This window comes from Scyliorhinus canicula, chromosome 2 (assembly GCF_902713615.1).
Source record: "Scyliorhinus canicula chromosome 2, sScyCan1.1, whole genome shotgun sequence".
Taxonomy (NCBI): domain Eukaryota; kingdom Metazoa; phylum Chordata; class Chondrichthyes; order Carcharhiniformes; family Scyliorhinidae; genus Scyliorhinus; species Scyliorhinus canicula.
In genome coordinates, this window is record NC_052147.1 from 146,534,094 (window position 1) to 146,552,724 (window position 18,631).

General features: G+C 50.1%; 1 protein-coding gene across 1 annotated transcript in view; it reads right to left on the bottom strand.

Annotated features, from left to right (window-relative positions):
- Positions 1 to 2,787: 2,787 nt before the first annotated feature.
- Positions 2,788 to 18,631, bottom strand: part of LOC119959044 (carboxypeptidase O-like) — a 38,811-nt gene continuing 22,967 nt past the window's right edge. The window contains exons 9-11 of the mRNA XM_038787576.1: positions 11,522 to 11,724; positions 10,388 to 10,472; positions 2,788 to 3,134 (exon numbers count right to left, since the gene is read on the bottom strand). Coding sequence (XP_038643504.1) covers positions 2,863 to 3,134; positions 10,388 to 10,472; positions 11,522 to 11,724 — 560 coding nt within the window. The 3' untranslated portion in view covers positions 2,788 to 2,862. The remainder of the gene's footprint in view (positions 3,135 to 10,387; positions 10,473 to 11,521; positions 11,725 to 18,631) is intronic.

Sequence of the window (18,631 nt, forward strand, 5' to 3'; positions counted from 1 at the left end):
CAGACTGCACACAGACAGTGACCCATACCGGAATCGAACCTGGGACCCTGGAGCTGTGAAGCAATTGTGCTATCCACAATGCTACTGTGCTGCCCATGTGGAGACAAATGGAGACATTCGGGGCAGTACGGTAGCATTGTGGCTAGCACTGTGGCTTCACAGCGCCAGGGTCCCAGGTTTGATTCCCCGCTGGGTCACTGCCTGGGTGGAGTCTGCACGTTCTCTCCGTGGGTTTCCTCCGGGTGCTCCAGTTTCCTCTCACAGTCCAAAGACGTGCAGGTTAGGTGGATTGGCCATGATAAATTGCACTTAGTGACCAAAAAGGTTAGGAGCGGTTATTGTGTTACGGGGATAGGGTGGAAGTGAGGGCTTAAGTGGGTTGGTGCAGACTTGATAGACCGCATCACCTCCTTCTGCACTGTACGTTCTATGTCCTAGAATTTGGGAACTGTTCCATCTCCTCCTTTGTCTATGATTTGGGGACCAGTTTTCAGTGCGTGATCTACATGTCATCATCAGCCTCATGCATCTCTTCCCCAAATCCCTCCCACCCACAACAGCCCCTAGATAATAAACACAGAAATGCTGGAAAAGCTCAGCAAGTCTGGCATCATTGGCGGAGAGAGAAACATCGGGGTGAATTTTCCACCTCCCCATCCCGTGTTTCTCAGCGGCGCGCCATCGCTGGCAGCGGGGTTCTCCATTCCCGCTGCTGCCCAATGGGATTTCCCATTGTAGCCACGACACCGGGAAACTGGCGGGTGAGTGTACAAGCTGGTGGAATGGAGAATCCCGCCAGCGGAGAATTCACCCCAGCGTTAACGCTTTGAGACCAATGTGACTAAAGGGGAAGAAGCATTGAACTCATATTGGTCATGTTGGACTCGAAATGTTAACTTTGTTTCTCTCTCCACAGATGCTGCCTGAGCTGAATTTTTCCAGCATTCTCTGTTTTTATTTCAGGTTTCAAGCATCTGCAAGATTTTGCTTTTAATGCCACAAGATGTCTGCTGATACATTTTGTCTGTGATACCTGTCCTTCATGGCTGTAGCCCACCTCCACCACCATCACCCAGATATTTCTGACTATTTAATCAAAATACTGAGTATCCTCAGTATCCTTGGGGCCAATTGAGCTTCAGTAATCGGATATTCTCAGTTTTCGGATGTGATATGCCTACCGTACTACATTTCCCGTGGTGAAGGTCAGGTCAAGTCGGCGAGATTCAAATCGACTGGGGTCACTATTTCCCATGCTAAAGATTGGGTCCAATCAGCTCTGTCACTGATTTCCCGTGCTAAAGATTGGGTCCAGTCAGCTCGGTCACTGATTTCCCATGCTAAAGATCGGGTCCAGTCATTATCCCCCTGTCTGTATGGGTCTCCCCACAACCCAGAAAGATGTGCATGCTGAACTGCCCCTTAATTGGGAAAAAAAACAATTGGGTACTCTAAATTCATTTAAAAAAAGATTGGGTTCAGTCAGCTCAGGTCACTGATTTCTCACGCTAAAGGTTGATTCTGATCAGTTTGGTCACTGATTTCCCCGAACAGGCGCCGGAATGTGGCGACTAGGGGCTTTTCACAGTAACCTCATTTGAAGCCTACTTGTGACAATGAGCGATTTTCATTTCATTTCCCATGCTAAAGATTGGGTTCAGTCAGCTGGGTCACAGATTTCCCATGCTGAAGATTGGGTTCAGTCAGTTCAGGTCACTGATTTCCCGCGTTAAAGATTGGGTCCGGTGAGCTCTGGTCACTGATTTCCCACGGGAAAGATTGGTGCGGTCAGTTCAGGTCATTGATTTCCCACGATAAAGATTGGGCCCAATCAGCTCGGACACTGATTTCCCATACTACAGATTCAGTCTGGTCAGTTCAGGTCATTGATTTCTCACGCTAAAAACGTTTGGTTTTGGATATGTTCGGATTTGAAATGTATGGATAAAGGGTTTCTGCTCTATAGAAACCTCCTGCCACCTGACATCATCCAATTGGTGGGATGTAACGTAGGTTTACAAAAATGGTACCTGATTACCAGTGTTCAGTTACGAGGAGAGATTACTCAAATTACACCTGTTTTCTCTAGGATTCAGAAGTATTCATGATATTAGCAGGGAAAGAACGGGTAGATAAAGATAAACAATTTCCACTGGTTGGAGATTCTAAAACTAAGGGGTATAGTTTAAAAATTTGGGCTAGACCATTCAGGAGAGATGTTGGGAAGAATGTCTTCATTCAAAGATGGTAGAGGTTTGGAACTCTCTCCTACAAACAGCAGTTGAAGCTCGATCAGTTGTTCATTTTAAATCTGAGATAGATAGGAATTTGTTGAGCAAAGATATTAAGGGATATGGGCCAAAGGCAGGTATATGGAGTTAGGCCACAGAGCAACCATGATCTCATTGAATGGCAAGAGAGGCTACAGGGGCTGAGCGGCCTACTCCTGTTCCTATGTTCCCAATTGGATCACTATATCCTTTCTCTTTCTAATACTTTCTTCCTCATGTTTACCTCATTTACTCAATGGTCAAGATTTTAAGGCCCGCGTGTCTCCCCGTGGTGTATGTGCTGTGCCATTGAAATTACCGTTTACTTCGAGGAGACCGTATTATCCCTCTGGGCGGCAGGGCAGTAAATTCCTGGCCCGTGCTGAACATTCTGTGTGTGAAGAATTTTCTCCTGAGCACATCGTTGGATTTAATAGTGATTGTCTTACATTTTAATGGCCATTAATTTTGGTCTCACCACCCCCCCCCCCCCCCCCCCCTCCCCCCCAGGGGTAGGATCATCTTTTCTGCATCATTACATTGCTTCCTCATTTCAAGACCTCTGTCAGGTTATGTATCAGCCACCTCTTCCCTACAGTAAATTCACAAAGTACATGCTCAAGAAGCAGGACGTCAGCACACCCCACCACAGAGCTACAACAGCCGGAGCGGCGTTCGGGAAATGTTTATCATAGATGTGCTCGATAATGGTGGTCACAGCAGCCATGGTCTCCTCACAAGTAGGCTGAATCTGATTCTCCGGGAGGATGAAATGATAGGTCCCGTTGTCTCGGAGCTCAAACGTGTAGGAAAATTCAATCTGTAGATCACCTGCCCAGTCCCGGGAGGAGCCAGACGAATAATCTGAAAGGGGGAACATTTCCATGGTTAGCTGACTCGATGCACTATTCTCTTGCTGTTAAACACCAACTTATGTTGATATAGCTCCTCTGAGGTAAAACAACTTTACAACAGTACATCCTCCTTTGAGCAACTCCTGCCTTCATTGGCAGCTGTGCCTTAAGCTCGAGAATTCCTCCCTCCAACACTCTACATCTCCCAACAACTCTCTTTCCTCCTTTACGGTAGTATTTTAAAAAATATATATATTTATTGGTTTTGCATTTATTGATAACAACATTGCAAGGGATATCACACAACAATGAAGGGAAATCTACAAAAGGTTAGGCAAAAGAAAAAAGAAACAGGTAGGCCTACAAAAGTAACATACATTCAGTTGTGGGGCCCTAACTTTGGACCCCCAGTGATCAGTTGGCGCAACTGTATTGTATTAGTTATATACATGCTGCCTCCTGGTATTAAAACATACCAGGGGTGTGTTTGGTGCCAATCGGGTGAACCTTGCTGTTGTAGTTGTGGTCACACCCATGGGTTTCCTTGCCCCATATCTCCGCTGGTTCCTCTGCCCTGCTTACCCCGTGTTCTGATTAGTGTCTGCCCCCCTCCTCTCCTCCTATCTCCCTCCTATCCTCCACTCCTCCTTTCTCCCCACTTCCTTTCTTTCTTTCTTCTGTTATCCATTTCGATCCCCCCCCCACCTCCCTCCCCGCTGGTCACAAGCACGTTTTGGAACAGGCTGGTGAATAGCTTCTACATGTTGTGGAATCCTTCCTCCCATCCTCGAATGATGTATTTTATCTTTTCTAATTCTGTGGCCTTGGGTGGCGCTGCTGATTTCCAGCCGAGCAGGAGTCTCCGCCGGGTGATAGGGAGGCAAAGGCATCTGCCCCTTTCCCTGTAAAGAGTTCTGGCTGTTCTGATACCCCGAAGACCGCCATTACTGGGCATGGCACCACCCTAACCCCCAAAACCTTGGACATGGCATCGTAAAAGCTGATCCAGTACCCAACAAGTCGGGACAGGAACAGAACATGGCCTCCCGAGCACCGTTCAGTCCCTGCACACCGGGGTTTCTCTTTGTTTGAACGCCATCCAAAATGGCCGTCATTGCCTTCTTTGTTCCAGCAATCCCCAAGTGTGACCTGTTGCAACCAGCGTTCTACCCTCTCCTCCCCTCCCCCCACCCAAACCCCAACCCCCTCCCGAGCCCTTGCCTTTCCCCGTGCTACTGTTTCCTCCCCCCTTTAGCTCCGCCCCCCCCACCTCCGCCTTACCCTTTGCCCTCCCCATTCATTGTTTCTTCCAGGCGCTCCATCCCATTCGAGAGCTGTGCCACATTGTCCCCTGGTGGCTCCCTCCCCCCCTAGGAGCAGCTCCCTCTCCCTCTGTCCATCTTGTTCTCCCCCCCCCCCCCCCCCCCCCCGCCTCCCCCCCCCCACCGCCACCAGGTCGTGCAAGTCCAGAGAGCGGGAAATGACAGATATTGGTTCCTATGTGTCCTCTGTTGCTGCCTACTCAGCCCGTTCATCTAGATGAACTTGTTTTCCTCCTTGTTCGTTATTCAACGTTAAATGGTCCACTTAATGAGCCACCACCAGTTTCTTGTCACAAATGAAGGCTCGCCAGCTGATTGCCGGCACTGCGCTCGCCAAACTCCTGCTAACAAGGTCTCACAGCACTTGCTCAGCCAACCAATCCAGCTCACAACAATGACACCCAGGAGACCGACCCCAATATTCAGGGATTCAGATCTGGGGAGGCTCCTAGATGCATTGGAGGCCAGGAAAGATGTCCTGTTGCCCTGAGGGTCCCAGAGGGTCAGCCACAGGGCAGCCAAAGCTATCTGGGATGAGGTAGAGGCGACTGTGAGTGCCAGGAGTATGACCAGAAGGACTGTCTTCCACTGCTGGAAAAAGGTCAATGGCCCACACTGGACAGCAGAAGTGAGTAGACACCAAAGCATCCCCCCCCCCCCCCCACCCTGAGACCTTTCCGCCCCCTCATGAGCATCCACCTCTCCTCCAACTCTCCATGCGATCCACAACCCTCCTTCCACTCCCCCCCTCTCCCTTCACTCCCTCCCACCACTGTGAACCACGCGTGTGGCTAACAATGCCCTCTCTGTGTCGCCTCAGGAAAAGTTCTCCTATAATCACCGGGAGAGGGCTCAGACTGGCAGTGGGGTGCTGGACTTAAGAATCCTCACCTCCTTCAAGGAATGGGGCCCTGGAGGTGACTGGGGTAGCCAAGGACAGAGCGGTCACCAATGCAGAGCCTTGAGGAGCCACCGAGCTCCATCCAGAGGACTGGTCAATGTGAGTTGTTATTGCGTTACTGACTGACCCATCCCTCCCACTGACCACATGTCCATTCTCCTGGAGGTCCTCCAGCCGCTGAACCAGTTCATCCTGGGTGACCCTCTCTCCAGTCTCCCATGGCACCACCTCGGAAGGGAGCCCCGCAGATGCCATGATCGACATGTCACAAATGTCATCCCCACCCTCCACCAGTACAGATACACGCACCTCGGTGGGAGATGTTAGTGGTCAGGCTTCTGGGGCACAATCTGGTGAGCACCACACTGCTGCTGATGTACATCTGGTGGAGGCAGGAACCCGTAGGCGAGACAACAGTCAGAGGGCTGATGGATCCCAGGACCCAGCTGGGTTCCAGTCTGATGCTGGGCCTATGGAAGAGATACTCCCAGTACTGATGGTGACAATAGAAAGCAGTCAGCACATTCAGACAAAGATGTCAGCGACCCTCCAGCAGATCCATAGCCAATTGGTGGAGTCCCAGAGGCTATGGGTGCAGGGGATGTTGCTGGAAATGCGTGGCACCGAAGCCAACACTGCTAGGGTGGCAACCGCAGTGGAGAGCCTGGTGCACGACGTCGGCATCATTAGCGAAGGTGTCCAAAGCGGCGCACAGTCGGAGATGGCCATGGCTGAGGGTCTCAACAGACTGTCCAACTGTACCCAGTACCCTGCTAACCTTGATGAGGTTCTGCGGGGCATGTCTAGCTTTCATATAGGAATGGCCGAGACGCTGTGGGGCTTGTCCAGTCGCAGGCGGGCATTGCCAAGGCGCTGCAGACCTTGTGCCAGTCACTGAGGAGCATCGGCGAGGGCATCAACACCATGGTGCAGACATTGGGGAGCCGCCAGGGCTGGCAGAGCCAGACGATACAGGAGCAACTGGGGCTCAAACCAGCAGCCCCTCTGTCTCAAGGTGAACCCCAGGGCCCTATGGGCACCGACCATGTGGAGGGGGCGCTGAGTGCTGACCCGGACCTATCCCATGGCGACGGTGGCCACCAGCTCTCCTGAGTTCCACTCCTCTGATGAGGCCGCGTCTCAGTCAGCACAAGGGACAGGGCAGTACGACTGTGCATGCGCCATGGCCTTCTGACCCCAGAGCTCCCAATGAATGCATCGAAGGCCACGTGCAGTATTTTGAGGGAATGGAACCCCTTTCAGTTAACCTCGGGCACTCCCAGATAGCCCGGTAAGCACAGGGCAACAAGCATGTCATCTATTGCCCCTCTGGACCTGGGGCATCCCGGCGATGGCAGAGAAACCTGCTGCCTGGGCATCGTGTTGGGCTTGATCCATGTCAAATTTGAGGTAGTTTCCCTCCCCCTCCCCCACCCCCCAGGCAACAGTGGTTAGCATTGTTGCTTCACAGTGCCAGGCTCCCGGGTTAGATTCCTGCTTGGGTCACTGTCTGAGCGGAGTATGCACGTTCTCCCCCTGTCTGCGTGGGCTTCTTCTGGGTGCTCCGGTTTCCTCCCACAAATCCCGAAAGACGTGCTTTTTAGGTGAGGCGGACATTCTCAATTCTCCCCCTGCATACCCGAACAGGTGCTGGAATGTGGCAACTAGGGGCTTTTCACAGTAACTTCATTACAGTGTTAATGTAAGCCTACTTGTGACAATAAAGATTATTATTATTACCTGTCGGATGTACCTGTGGGCTGTGGCCTGCGAGCTGCCACATAGGTTCCCGCTAAAGCCCTGGACTGGTCCCGAGGCGTATAAGTTCAGAGCTGCATGATCTTGATGGCCACCAGGAGTGGGTGTCCTCCTCCTCCATGTGGTGCCACGTTCATGAGCAAATGGCACAGATGCTGCACCACCTCCTTGTTTAGGCGAGGCTCCTGCGGCACACGCTGTCCTATGTTCAAACGACCAGCGACACCTGTACACCGTGGGCCGTCATGGGCCTTCCCCACTGGCCTGATGGACAGCCGGGTCCTCAGGGTGTGCGGCGGGGTCCGGCACTTGGGCCGCCACCTCAAGCATCTGCAGACGCTGCTGCCGCCGCCGTCTCCAGCATCTGGCCGCCCGGGCTATCAGCAGCACAACGAGGGCAGATTCTGGGTCCAAAATCCCTGCCATAGCATTCAATTTCTTGAAGCATTGGGAGAAACTGTTAGACTGACAAACAGTGCTGGCTCCTACCCCACAGCTCTTCCCCCAACCCGGTTAGCCTCCCCACGCACTGCCGGCTGCAGCGGGCTCCCCTCCACGGACCCCAGACCCAGTACCCTGGACACCCGCTCATAATGTTACCTGGACCAGGGGCTGGTCCCCTCCCAGTTGCACTCACCCACCCTCAAGCCGTGGACATGCCCCCGGAGCTGTGTCCCATTCCATGGATATTTGGATATTGGCTGCTCCATGTGTGGTATTGCCCCCTGTAGTGTTCAGGCACAGTGTCCAGGCATCTCCATTTGATTAGGATGCTGGGAAATGACTCCCACTTGCGACATGACCCGCCCACCCATGGGAATCCACCTTGGTTCTGGGAAGTGCTCACTTAACCATGACTGCCAATTTCCTATTAGCAATAGCCTTCAGCCACACGGCCAGAGGCCTCGGCAGTCGATTGGGGTTACTGGTCAGTGGGGCAGACTGGCAGAGACAAGGGCTGCTCCCAGAATGGATACACACAATCCAGGAATTGGCATGCTGGTGCCGTGTGTATCCATTGCCCCCCCCCCCCCAGTGCCTCCCCCGACTCTCCCATGGTGGCCCACCTCTGCGCAGGGTCCTTACCCCCCTCCCCCTCAGCCAAGGGTCCCCCATCCCCCACCAAGCACTGGGGCGGCAAGCCCAGCGTCCCCGGGTCCTTTGCCTCTGAGCAAAGATGGCTACTCACCTCCTCGGCTCCCCACAGAAACCCTGCCGCCAGGTTCACATTTTTAAAGAGGAGTACTAATCGGCACCAGCATGACCACATGCTGGAGGGACCGGTGAATGATGAGAGGCCGTTGGATATGGGGTGGCTCCCATTAATTGTATGGAAATAGGGATAAAGTGGTGATAATTGGTTTCTCGCCACGCTATGGCGAGATCCTGATTTTGCCTACAGAACTGGCTGCTTGCATCACAAACTGTTTCGCATCTGTTGCGGTTCTCTTCCGCTATTCACCATCTCGTTTTGTTTGAGCGAGAGTGCAGCAAGGCTGGAGAATTGCACCCAAAGTCCCGTCGGGTACAGCATTCTGAACTGCACCTTGTTTTTCAATAAAGCCTCGTTTGGCCTCATTAAACATCGCCCGGTGCTTGGCCAAGTCGGCCCCAATGTCCCTCACATCTACAGGAACGCGTGCTTCTCACCCAGTTCAGGATCCGCTCTTTATTCGGGAATTTATGGAGCTTTGCTATGATCTCCCGTGGCGGTTCTGCTTGTCTGGGCCTTTGCCAGAGTGACCTGTGGACCTTGTCTACCTCAAGGGGCTTGGGGAAGCTTTCCCCACCCGACCAGAATTCCAAGCACCCGTGTGACGTGCTCCGTCGGGTTTCTGTCCTCTGTGTGCTCAGGTAACCTGACAATCCTTAAATACTGACAACGGGACTTGTTCTCCTGATCCTCCACCTTCTCCTTGAGAACATCTGCATTGTTACCAACCATGCCACTTCTGCCTCGAATGAGGTGATTCATTCGTTCTGGTTGGTGGACACACTCTCCAGGTCCCACATCATCGCCTACTGGGTCCCCAGTCTCCATTCCGTCCTTTCCAGCGCCTCTTTCAAGCGGGCCAAGGTGATGATCAACCTCATGGCCACCATAACGTCCTCTTTAATGGAGTCTATGTGCTTTTGAAGCTCTATTGATAGAAGCTCCATCCACTTTTCGGTGTGTGGATCGGCATTTGCATTGGTGAATCCGAACGGTCCTCCATGCTCTACTCTGCCTCGTTCCGCCTGTCTGAGGTCTGGGTCTTCCTTTCCCATTTCTTACTATTGCTGCTTTCCCGGGTCCGTGGCTGGTTTGCAGGCATTTGCTCAGATGGCTGGTCGGTTAGGATGAGCTGGGAGTTTTTTCTGTTATTTTGGTGTCCAACATATGGGCTAAAAGGGCCTAAGTTGAAGATCCCAAAGGAGAACCAGCTTCAGTGCGATCACTCAGCACATCGCCACCACCAGAAGTACTTCTTTGAGATACCTGACCAGGTGCTTTGTCACCTGTCCTGATATTCCCCTTTGTGGCTCAGTGTAAAATGATAATTTTGGAATGTTTTACCATGTTAAAGGAACTGGATAATCGCGAGTTGTCGCTCAGAAATTTCAAAAGAAAAAAAAGCGACCAAATCAGAGGAAGGTGAGTCCCAGAGATGGGTTTGAAGGAGATCCTCAGAGCAGAAGGGATAGGGTTGAGAACGATAGAAAACTGAGACAAAAAGATACCTTCCTTTGGAGAATAGAAGCCTGCTTTGGGCCTGCTTCGTCATCAAATAAGATCACGGGTGATCTGGTTGTGATCTCAACTCCAATTTACCATCCCAAATTCCTGATGGCATTTTCCAGGAAAACTTGCAGAACCCCATGAACCTCCTCGTAGATCAGGCCGGAGATGTGCTTGACGTCCTCACGTCAACCCATCAGTGAATGGCTGGTTTAGTGATACCCTGATGTTATTGCATTTTGAACCCGCACTTTAATATTTGGTCTGCATTGGCCTCCTAAACTTTGTTGGTGTATTCAAGTTCCTCATTATGGAATTTGATGGTTTGGAATCATTTCAATCTGTGGCTTTCCTTCAAGAAGGGAACCACTATTATTCTCCTCAGTGGCATTGACCATTGTAATGTAACACATCACCTTCCTTTGTAATATTAAAAAGAAGCACTGCTTTGTAGTCAGACTTCAGAGAAGTTTACATTGGGAGGGTCTCTAGATCTGAGCTGATCAAATTGAGACTGCACAGGAATGAAGAGACAGGTCAATAGCACAAACAGTGAAACCTACAGAGGATCCAGGAAGAAGGCCCCACTTTGAACTTGGTCCCATGCTTCTGCTCCAAGGCATCGGCTGCTTTCTTTCCGACTCTCATCTGCAAAATAACCAGACAGCAGTGCTCAAACAAGCAGCAAAGAACTCTGGAATTCAAGAACAAGCTGGGTGTAACACTGAGCTGACTGTGCATACATTTATTCTTTCATGGCATGTGTCAAGGCCTGCATTTGTTGTTCATCCCTAATTGCCCTTAAACTGAGTGTTTCACTCGGCCATTTCAGAGGGCGGTTCAAAGTCAACCATTTTGCTGTGGGTCTGGAGTCACATGTAGGCCAGGCAGGGTAAGGGCGGCAGATTTCCTTCCCGAAAGGGACATTAATTAACCAGATGGGTTTGTATGACAATCAATGACAGTTATCACGGTTACCGTTACTGAGACTAGCTTTGATTCCAGATTTTTTAAAATTAATTGAATTTAAATAAATGGTGGGGTTTGAACCCATGTCCACAATATCTGTCTGAGTGGCCAGATTGCTAGTCCAGTGACATCACCACTATGCCACCATCTTCTCCCCGAGGGGAGAGTTATTTATAACAATAATTAAATAATGAAACCAGTGTTCCCTCCTTTTAACCACACTGGCCGTTTTTAGCTGCACAGGTCCGTGGCTCACAAAGAACCCTATTGAAACTGTCAGTGAAAACCCACTTGTCTGGGTCCTCTTTACCCCATGACCCAATGGTTGGGCCCTTAAGCTGTGACAGGAGCCTGGTTTGTATATTTAAAGGGATGTCCCCACCAGCTCAGGTCAGTGGCCTTACTGTACCTGCATTTTGAAATCACAGATTGAGGCTGAAATTATGAGATGGATGTGTTGCCCCTCATTTCATTTTGACTGGCAGCCCACCTCCACCCACTACCCAACCGCCTGTCTATCGCCTGATCCATAATTGTCCTTAAACTGAGTGGCTTGTCCAGCCATTTCAGAGCCACATGTAGGCCAGACTGGGTAAGGGTGGCAGATTTCCTTCCCGAAAGGGACATTAGTGAACCCAGATGGGTTTTTGCAACAATCGATGATAGTTTCATGGTCACTGTGAATGAGACCTGTTTTCAATTCCAGAAAGCTGACGATGGCATCTCACCATTTCCTCGTGGTTGCTGGCTGTTGTGTTTGTATACCCGTAAGGAGTGAGAATCAGCTGCCCATAGGAGTGAATGGTCAGGTAGCATAAAATATCAGGCAGACTCTTACGGATAAAACCAGCAACGGCAATGGTCTCCGGCTCAGACTCTGGTGCTGAACCGCAGTGGGTGTTTGAACAGCAGTTTCTCGAAGCCCCAATACCTGTAACAACAAATAAAACACACGGTTTCAAAACAAAGCAACAACAAATAGCTGCATCAATCCGTCCATCCCTCCAATTGTGGCCACTTGTGTATACATCATCTTCATCGCGATCCATTTTCCTTCAGCTGCCTGGGTCCTCAATGTAATTATTTGTATATTGACTGGGATGTAAAGAGTTAACAAGTTAATGATAATGCTTCAAGTGGGAACCACAGAACAGTCATATTAATATCATGTGACTTGGGGATTCTGGGATTAGATTAGATGATTAGGAGTTAAGAGTTAGGAGAGAGCTGGAAGAGTGTCAGGCATAGAGAGCAGTTGTATACTTGAGAGTTCTGTAAGTTAGAGATATCAGAGTATGGGAGTACGCGAGAGTTTGTATTGGGCTCCTCCCTTGGCTCCGCCCAGGACTCCCAGGATGTATAAAGATCAGTGCCTTAGAGCCAGCCTGCCAGTCATCTGGAGTTCAACAATGAATAGGCTGGCTCTGTTGTAAGTGTATTAAAGCCTCTGTTCAGATCCAACTACACGCGTTCGCTGAATTGATGGTTCCATCAGCCTGGTATGGAGGGAAGATCTTATGAGGGAAGGCTGAGGGACTTGAGGCTTTCATACAGTATTTTTCATGTGATCGAAGGCTCTGGTTCTCTTCACTAGCCGTTAAGTCCCCTTACCTTCCAGGTGATAATCCTGGTGGGGTATCTGTCCCCTCCTTCCTGGTGGATACAGCCCTGCACTCCGCGGTTTCCTTTGTTAGGGGGCATCCAAAATGGCCACAGTCACTGTTCTCACCATGAGGTCGGGCCCCTGTGCTCTGGTTATTCCCTTTGTCCAGGGACCACTCAGCATGACCACCAGCTGTGTGTGCGCCATTTGGGTGAGACTATGCACCCTGTCATTTCCCTTTGTTTAGGGACCCTCCAAAGTGGCTGCTTGTGGTGCCATCTTGTTCCATCATCCTGAACCTGGGCTGCTGAAGACAGTCCAGAGCCTTTCCCTTCCTTACTATTATGTTGCCCCAGTGGCTCTGATTCTATCCCCCTTTATGCCCTCCTCTGTCTCCCCTGTGCCCCCCATTATATTTTCCATCCTACTTCTCCCCCCTATCCCTGTATTCCTCCCCCCACCTGCCAGACACTCTCTCTCCCTGCTGGGGGATGCGCTCCGTCCCCCCTCACTCCCATGCTTCCTAGCGTTAGCTTTCCTCGCTAGTGCGGTGGCCCCTCCAGAGCTAGTTCTAACTCCCTCCCATGGCCATTCTGTTGGTGTCCTCTCTGTCTCCCCCTCACCCTCTCCTGCACTCTTCTGCCCTCGCTCCTTCCTTCCTATGAGCTAAATCTCCTGCGAGGCAGTGCAGTCCCGTGTAAAATTGTCCTTTTCCATCACTTTTCCTCCCTGTGTCTTCTTCACCGTTCCCTTGGTTGCCTTTTGTCCAGGCCATTCACAAGCACAAACTTGTCCAAGTTGCCCAGCATCTGGGCCACGTAGTCAGTTGGTTCTCTGCCCTCAATCCCCCTGGTAGGCCCACTATTTGTATATTCTGTTGCCTGGATCGCTTCTCTTGGTCCTTGACCTTCACCTTCAGGCTTCCTTAGGTCACCAACAGCCTTTTTATCTTGGCCTCCAGGGTGACGAGCCTTTTTGAGCTCCTGATCATTCTTGCCTGTGCCTTCAGCTTCTTTCACATCCCATTGAGCGCTGTCTGCATGGTGGCCAGAAACCTCCGCCACCATCACCTTGACCGACACCGAGATCTCCACCTTCATCTCATCTTTCATCGCAGTCAGTTCCTTCGTTAGAAACATGTTCCATCCATCTCCAGGTAGGCAGAGGAGAGGGGGCGGGGGGGGGGGGGGGGGGGGGGGGGGAAAGCCCGCTGTCCGTGTCACCTCAATAAGTTACTTCCATTCAACTCTGTCGAAGGCCTTTTCTACGTCCAGCGGGAGGAACAGTGGAGAACCTTCCAAGCGATTTTTCACAGTGCTCAGCAAAGGTTTATACCAACAAAAAGGAAGGACGGTAGAAAGAGGGAAAATCGACCGTGGATATCTAAGGAAATAAGGGAGAGTATCAAATTGAAGGAAAAAGCATATAAAGTGGCAAAGATTGCTGGGAGATTAGAGGACTGGGAAATCTTTAGGGGGCAACAGAAAGCTACTAAAAAAGCTATAAAGAAGAGTAAGATAGAGTATGAGAGTAAACTTGCTCAGAATATAAAAACAGACAGTAAAAGTTTTTACAAATATATAAAACAAAAAAGAGTGGCTAAGGTAAATATTGAAATGAAAATCGCTTATTGTCACGAGTAGGCTTCAATGAAGTTACTGTGAAAAGCCCCTAGTCGCCACATTCCGGCGCCTGTCTGGGGAGGCTGGTACGGGAATCGAACCGTGCTGCTGGCCTGCTTGGTCTGCTTTAAAAGCCAGCGATTTAGCCGAGTGAGCTAAACCAGCCCCTGCGGTCCTTTAGAGGATGAGAAGGGAGTTTTAATAATGGGAAATGAAGAAATGGCTGAGGAACTGAACAGGTTTTTTGGGTCGGTCTTCACAGTGGAAGACACAAATAACATGCCAGCAACTGATAGAAATGAGGCTATGACAGGTGAGGACCTTGAGAGGATTGTTATCACTAAGGAGTTAGTGATGGGCAAGCTAATGGGGCTAAAGGTAGACAAGTCTCCTGGCCCTGATGGAATGCATCCCAGAGTGCTAAAAGAGATGGCTAGGGAAATTGCAGATGCACTAGTGATAATTTACCGAAATTCACTAGACTCTGGGGTGGTCCCGGTGGATTGGAAATTAGCAAACGTGACGCCACTGTTTAAAAAAGGAGGTAGGCAGAAAGCAGGAAATTATAGGCCAGTGAGCTTAACTTCGGTAGTAGGGAAGATGCTGGAATCTATCATCAAGGAAGAAATTGCGAGGCATCTGGATAGAAATTGTCCCATTGGGCAGACGCAGCATGGGTTCGTAAAGGGCAGGTCATGCCTAACTAATTTAGTAGAATTTTGTGAGGACATTACCAGTGCAGTAGATAACGGGGAGCCGATGGATGTGGTATATCTGGATTTCCAGAAAGCCTTTGACAAGGTGCCACACAAAAGGTTGCTGCATAAGATAAAGATGCATGGCATTAAGGGTAAAGTAGTAGCATGGATAGAGGATTGGTTAATTAATAGAAAGCAAAGAGTTGGGATTAATGGGTGTTTCTCTGGTTGGCAATCAGTAGCTAGTGGTGTCCCTCAGGGATCCATGTTGGGCCCACAATTGTTCACAATTTACATAGATGATTTGGAGTTGGGGACCAAGGGCAATGTGTCCAAGTTTGCAGATGACACTAAGATGAGTGGTAAAGCGAAAAGTGCAGAGGATACTGGAAGTCTGCAGAGGGATTTGGATAGGTTAAGTGAATGGGCTAGGGTCTGGCAGATGGAATACAATGTTGACAAATGTGAGGTTATCCATTTTGGTAGGAATAACAGCAAACCGGATTATTATTTAAACGATAAAATATTAAAGCATGCCGCTGTTCAGAGAGACTTGGGTGTGCTAGTGCATGAGTCACAGAAGGTTGGTTTACAAGTGCAACAGGTGATTAAGAAGGCAAATGGAATTTTGTCCTTCATTGCTAGAGGGATGGAGTTTAAGACTAGGGAGGTTATGTTGCAATTGTATAGGGTGTTAGTGAGGCCACACCTGGAGTATTGTGTTCAGTTTTGGTCTCCTTACTTGAGAAAGGACGTACTGGCACTGGAGGGTGTGCAGAGGAGATTCACTAGGTTAATCCCAGAGCGGAAGGGGTTGGATTATGAGGAGAGGTTGAGTAGACTGGGACTGTACTCATTGGAATTTAGAAGGATGAGGGGGGATCTTATAGGAACATTTAAAATTATGAAGGGAATAGATAGGATAGATGCAGGCAGGTTGTTTCCACTGGCGGGTGACAGCAGAACTAGGGGACATAGCCTCAAAATAAGGGGAAGTAGATTTAGGACTGAGTTTAGGAGGAACTTCTTCACCCAAAGGGTAGTGAATCTATGGAATTCCTTGCCCAGTGAAACAGTTGAGGCTCCTTCATTACATGTTTTTAAGGTAAAGATAGATAGTTTTTTGAAGAATAAAGGGATTAAGGGTTATGGTGTTCGGGCCGGAAAGTGGAGCTGAGTCCACAAAAGATCAGCCATGATCTAATTGAATGGCGGAGCAGGCTCGAGGGGCCAGATGGCCTACTCCTGCCCCTAGTTCTTATGTTCTTATGTTCTTATAGTGTTCCTCCTGACTCAGCTGCGGGAGAAGGGCTGCGGGTAAGGAACGGCTGGATGGGACAGACCTACCATTCCTGCATGTCTAGGAAACTGGAAACATTTATGGAGCAGATGGGGACAGCGGATCCATGGCGGTTCCTGCACCCAGGTGAGAAGGAATTTTCATTCTTCTCACCTGTACACAAGGTATATACTCGCATTGACTTCTTTGTGGTGGCAAAATTGGTGCTTCCAGAAATAGTTAGAGCGGAAAACTCTGCAATCGTAATCTCCGGCCGCGCTCCATATTAAATGGATGAGAGGTTGGAGACACGGGCCATGCCCAACACTCCACAAGGAGACCCACTTGGTCGACAAAGTCTTCTGCAGAAAACATCACAGGCCATAGGCGAGTACATTACTAACAACAGAATGGTAACTCTCAACTTCCACGTTCTGGGAGGCACTGAAGGCTGTGATTAGGTGAAAAATTATAGCTACTAGGCTCATAGAGACAGGGAAGAGTGGTGGGCTGAGCAAGAACTGATCGACTCCATCCTGGAGGTCGACAAGATACTCGGAGGCCCCTGACCATGGAGCTTCTGGCGGAGAAGAAAAAGCTACAAATGGACTTTCACCTGCTATCCACCATAAAGGCAGTGCACCAGCTCCGCCAGACACGGGAGTCCTTTAATGAGCATGGAGAGAAGGCTAGCCGCCTGCTGGCTCACCAGCTGAGAAAGCAGGTAGCCACGAGGGAAATAGTACTGGTGGAGGATAGCAGAGGCAGACTGGTAGGCAAACCAAAAACGTCCGCGACTGTACACTCCGAGCCCCCAACAGGGACGTGGGGATGAAATAGGTCCTCAACGAATGTGACATGCCAGTCGTGGGGGGCAATAGACGGGGGAGCTGGAAGTACCAATACGACTGGGAGAGGTCATGGACGACATCAACTCTATGCAGGCGGAGATGGCACCGGGGCCTAATGGGTTCCCGGCAGACTTCAGCAAAAGATTTACACTCGTTCTCGCCCCGCACTTGCGGGATATGTTCGCAGATTCTTTTTTTTTAATTTAGAAAACCCAATTCTTCTTTTCCCATTAAGGGTAAATTTAGCGTGGCCAATTCACCTACCCTGCACATCTTTGGGTTGTGGGGATGAGATCCACACAGATACAGGGAGAATGTGCAAACTCCACACGGACAATGACCTGGGGCCGGGATCGAACCCGGGTCCTCAGCGCCATGAGGCAGCAGTGCTAACCACTGCACCACTGTGCGGCCCTGATGTTCGCAGATCCACTCACGAGAGGCACCCTGCCTCCAATGATAACACACGCCACAATATCACTTATACCCCAAAAAAACAAAGACCCAACGGAATGCAGATCATACAGACCCATTTCACTGCTGAATGTAGAAGTGAAAATACTGCAAATGTTCCTGGCCAAGAGAGTTGGAGAACTGCGTTTCAAGGTGGTCGCAGAGGACCAGACGGGCTTTGTCAGGGGTAGACAGCTAACTGCGAACATCAGGTGGCTGCTCAATGTGATACTGACCCCATCCAGGGAGAGAACACCAGAGCTGATCATCCCCCTGGACGCAGAAAAGGCCTTCGACAGAGTTGAATGGAAGTAACTTATTGAGGTACTGGAGCAGTTTGGGCTAGGGACAGGGTTCACCTTATGGGCGAAGCTCCTGTACAATACCCCTAAGGTAGGTTTTCGGACCAACACCAGCAGCTTTGAATACTTCCAGTTGCGCAGAGGCACAAGCAGGGATGCCCGTTGTCCCCACTGCAGTTAACCCTGGCAATTGAGCCACTGGCAATCGCCCTGCGAGTTAAAAAGGACCTCCAGAGATGGGATACACTCCCGCTCTCCCTGACTGTGAGGGTGCAGACAATCAAGATGAAAGGTTCCTCTTCCTCTTCAGATCTACACCGATCAACATCCCCAGGCCTTTTTCCAAGCAATAGACAAAAAGATTATGGCGTATATGTAGGGGGGAAGCGGGGGGAAGGAAGTGCTATAGTCCAAGAATCCCGAAAACAACATTGCAGAGAAGAAGAAACATGGGAGGACTGGCCCTCTCGAACCTGCAATACTGCCTTTGGGCGGCCGCAGCCCAGAGATTGGGGGGATGGGTGAAGGAACCAAACATGGAATGAGTGAGAATGGAGGAGTCCTCCAATACAGGAACACTCCTCCGGACCCTCGCCATGACAGCACTCACACCCCACCAGCAAAACACTTAACCAGCCCAGTGGTAGTAACAACATTGATAACCTGGAACCAGATGAGGCAGCACTTCAGTCTAACCAAGGTGTCCACCATGGCCCCCATCTGTGGCAACCACAGGTTTCCACCAGCCATGCTGGACGCTACCTTTAAATGGTGGAGACTGGACGGGAAGACCAGAAGACATAGCAGCAGAATTAGGCCACTCGGCCCATCAAGTCTGCTCCTCCATTCAATCGTGGCTGATATTTTCTCATCCCCATTCTTCTGCCTTCTCTCCATAACCCCTGATCCCCTTATTAATCAAGAACCTATCTCTCTGTCTTAAAGACACTCAGTGATTTGGCCTTCACAGCCTTCTATGGCAAAAAAGTTTCACAGATTCACCACCCTCTGGCTGAAGAAATTCCTCCTC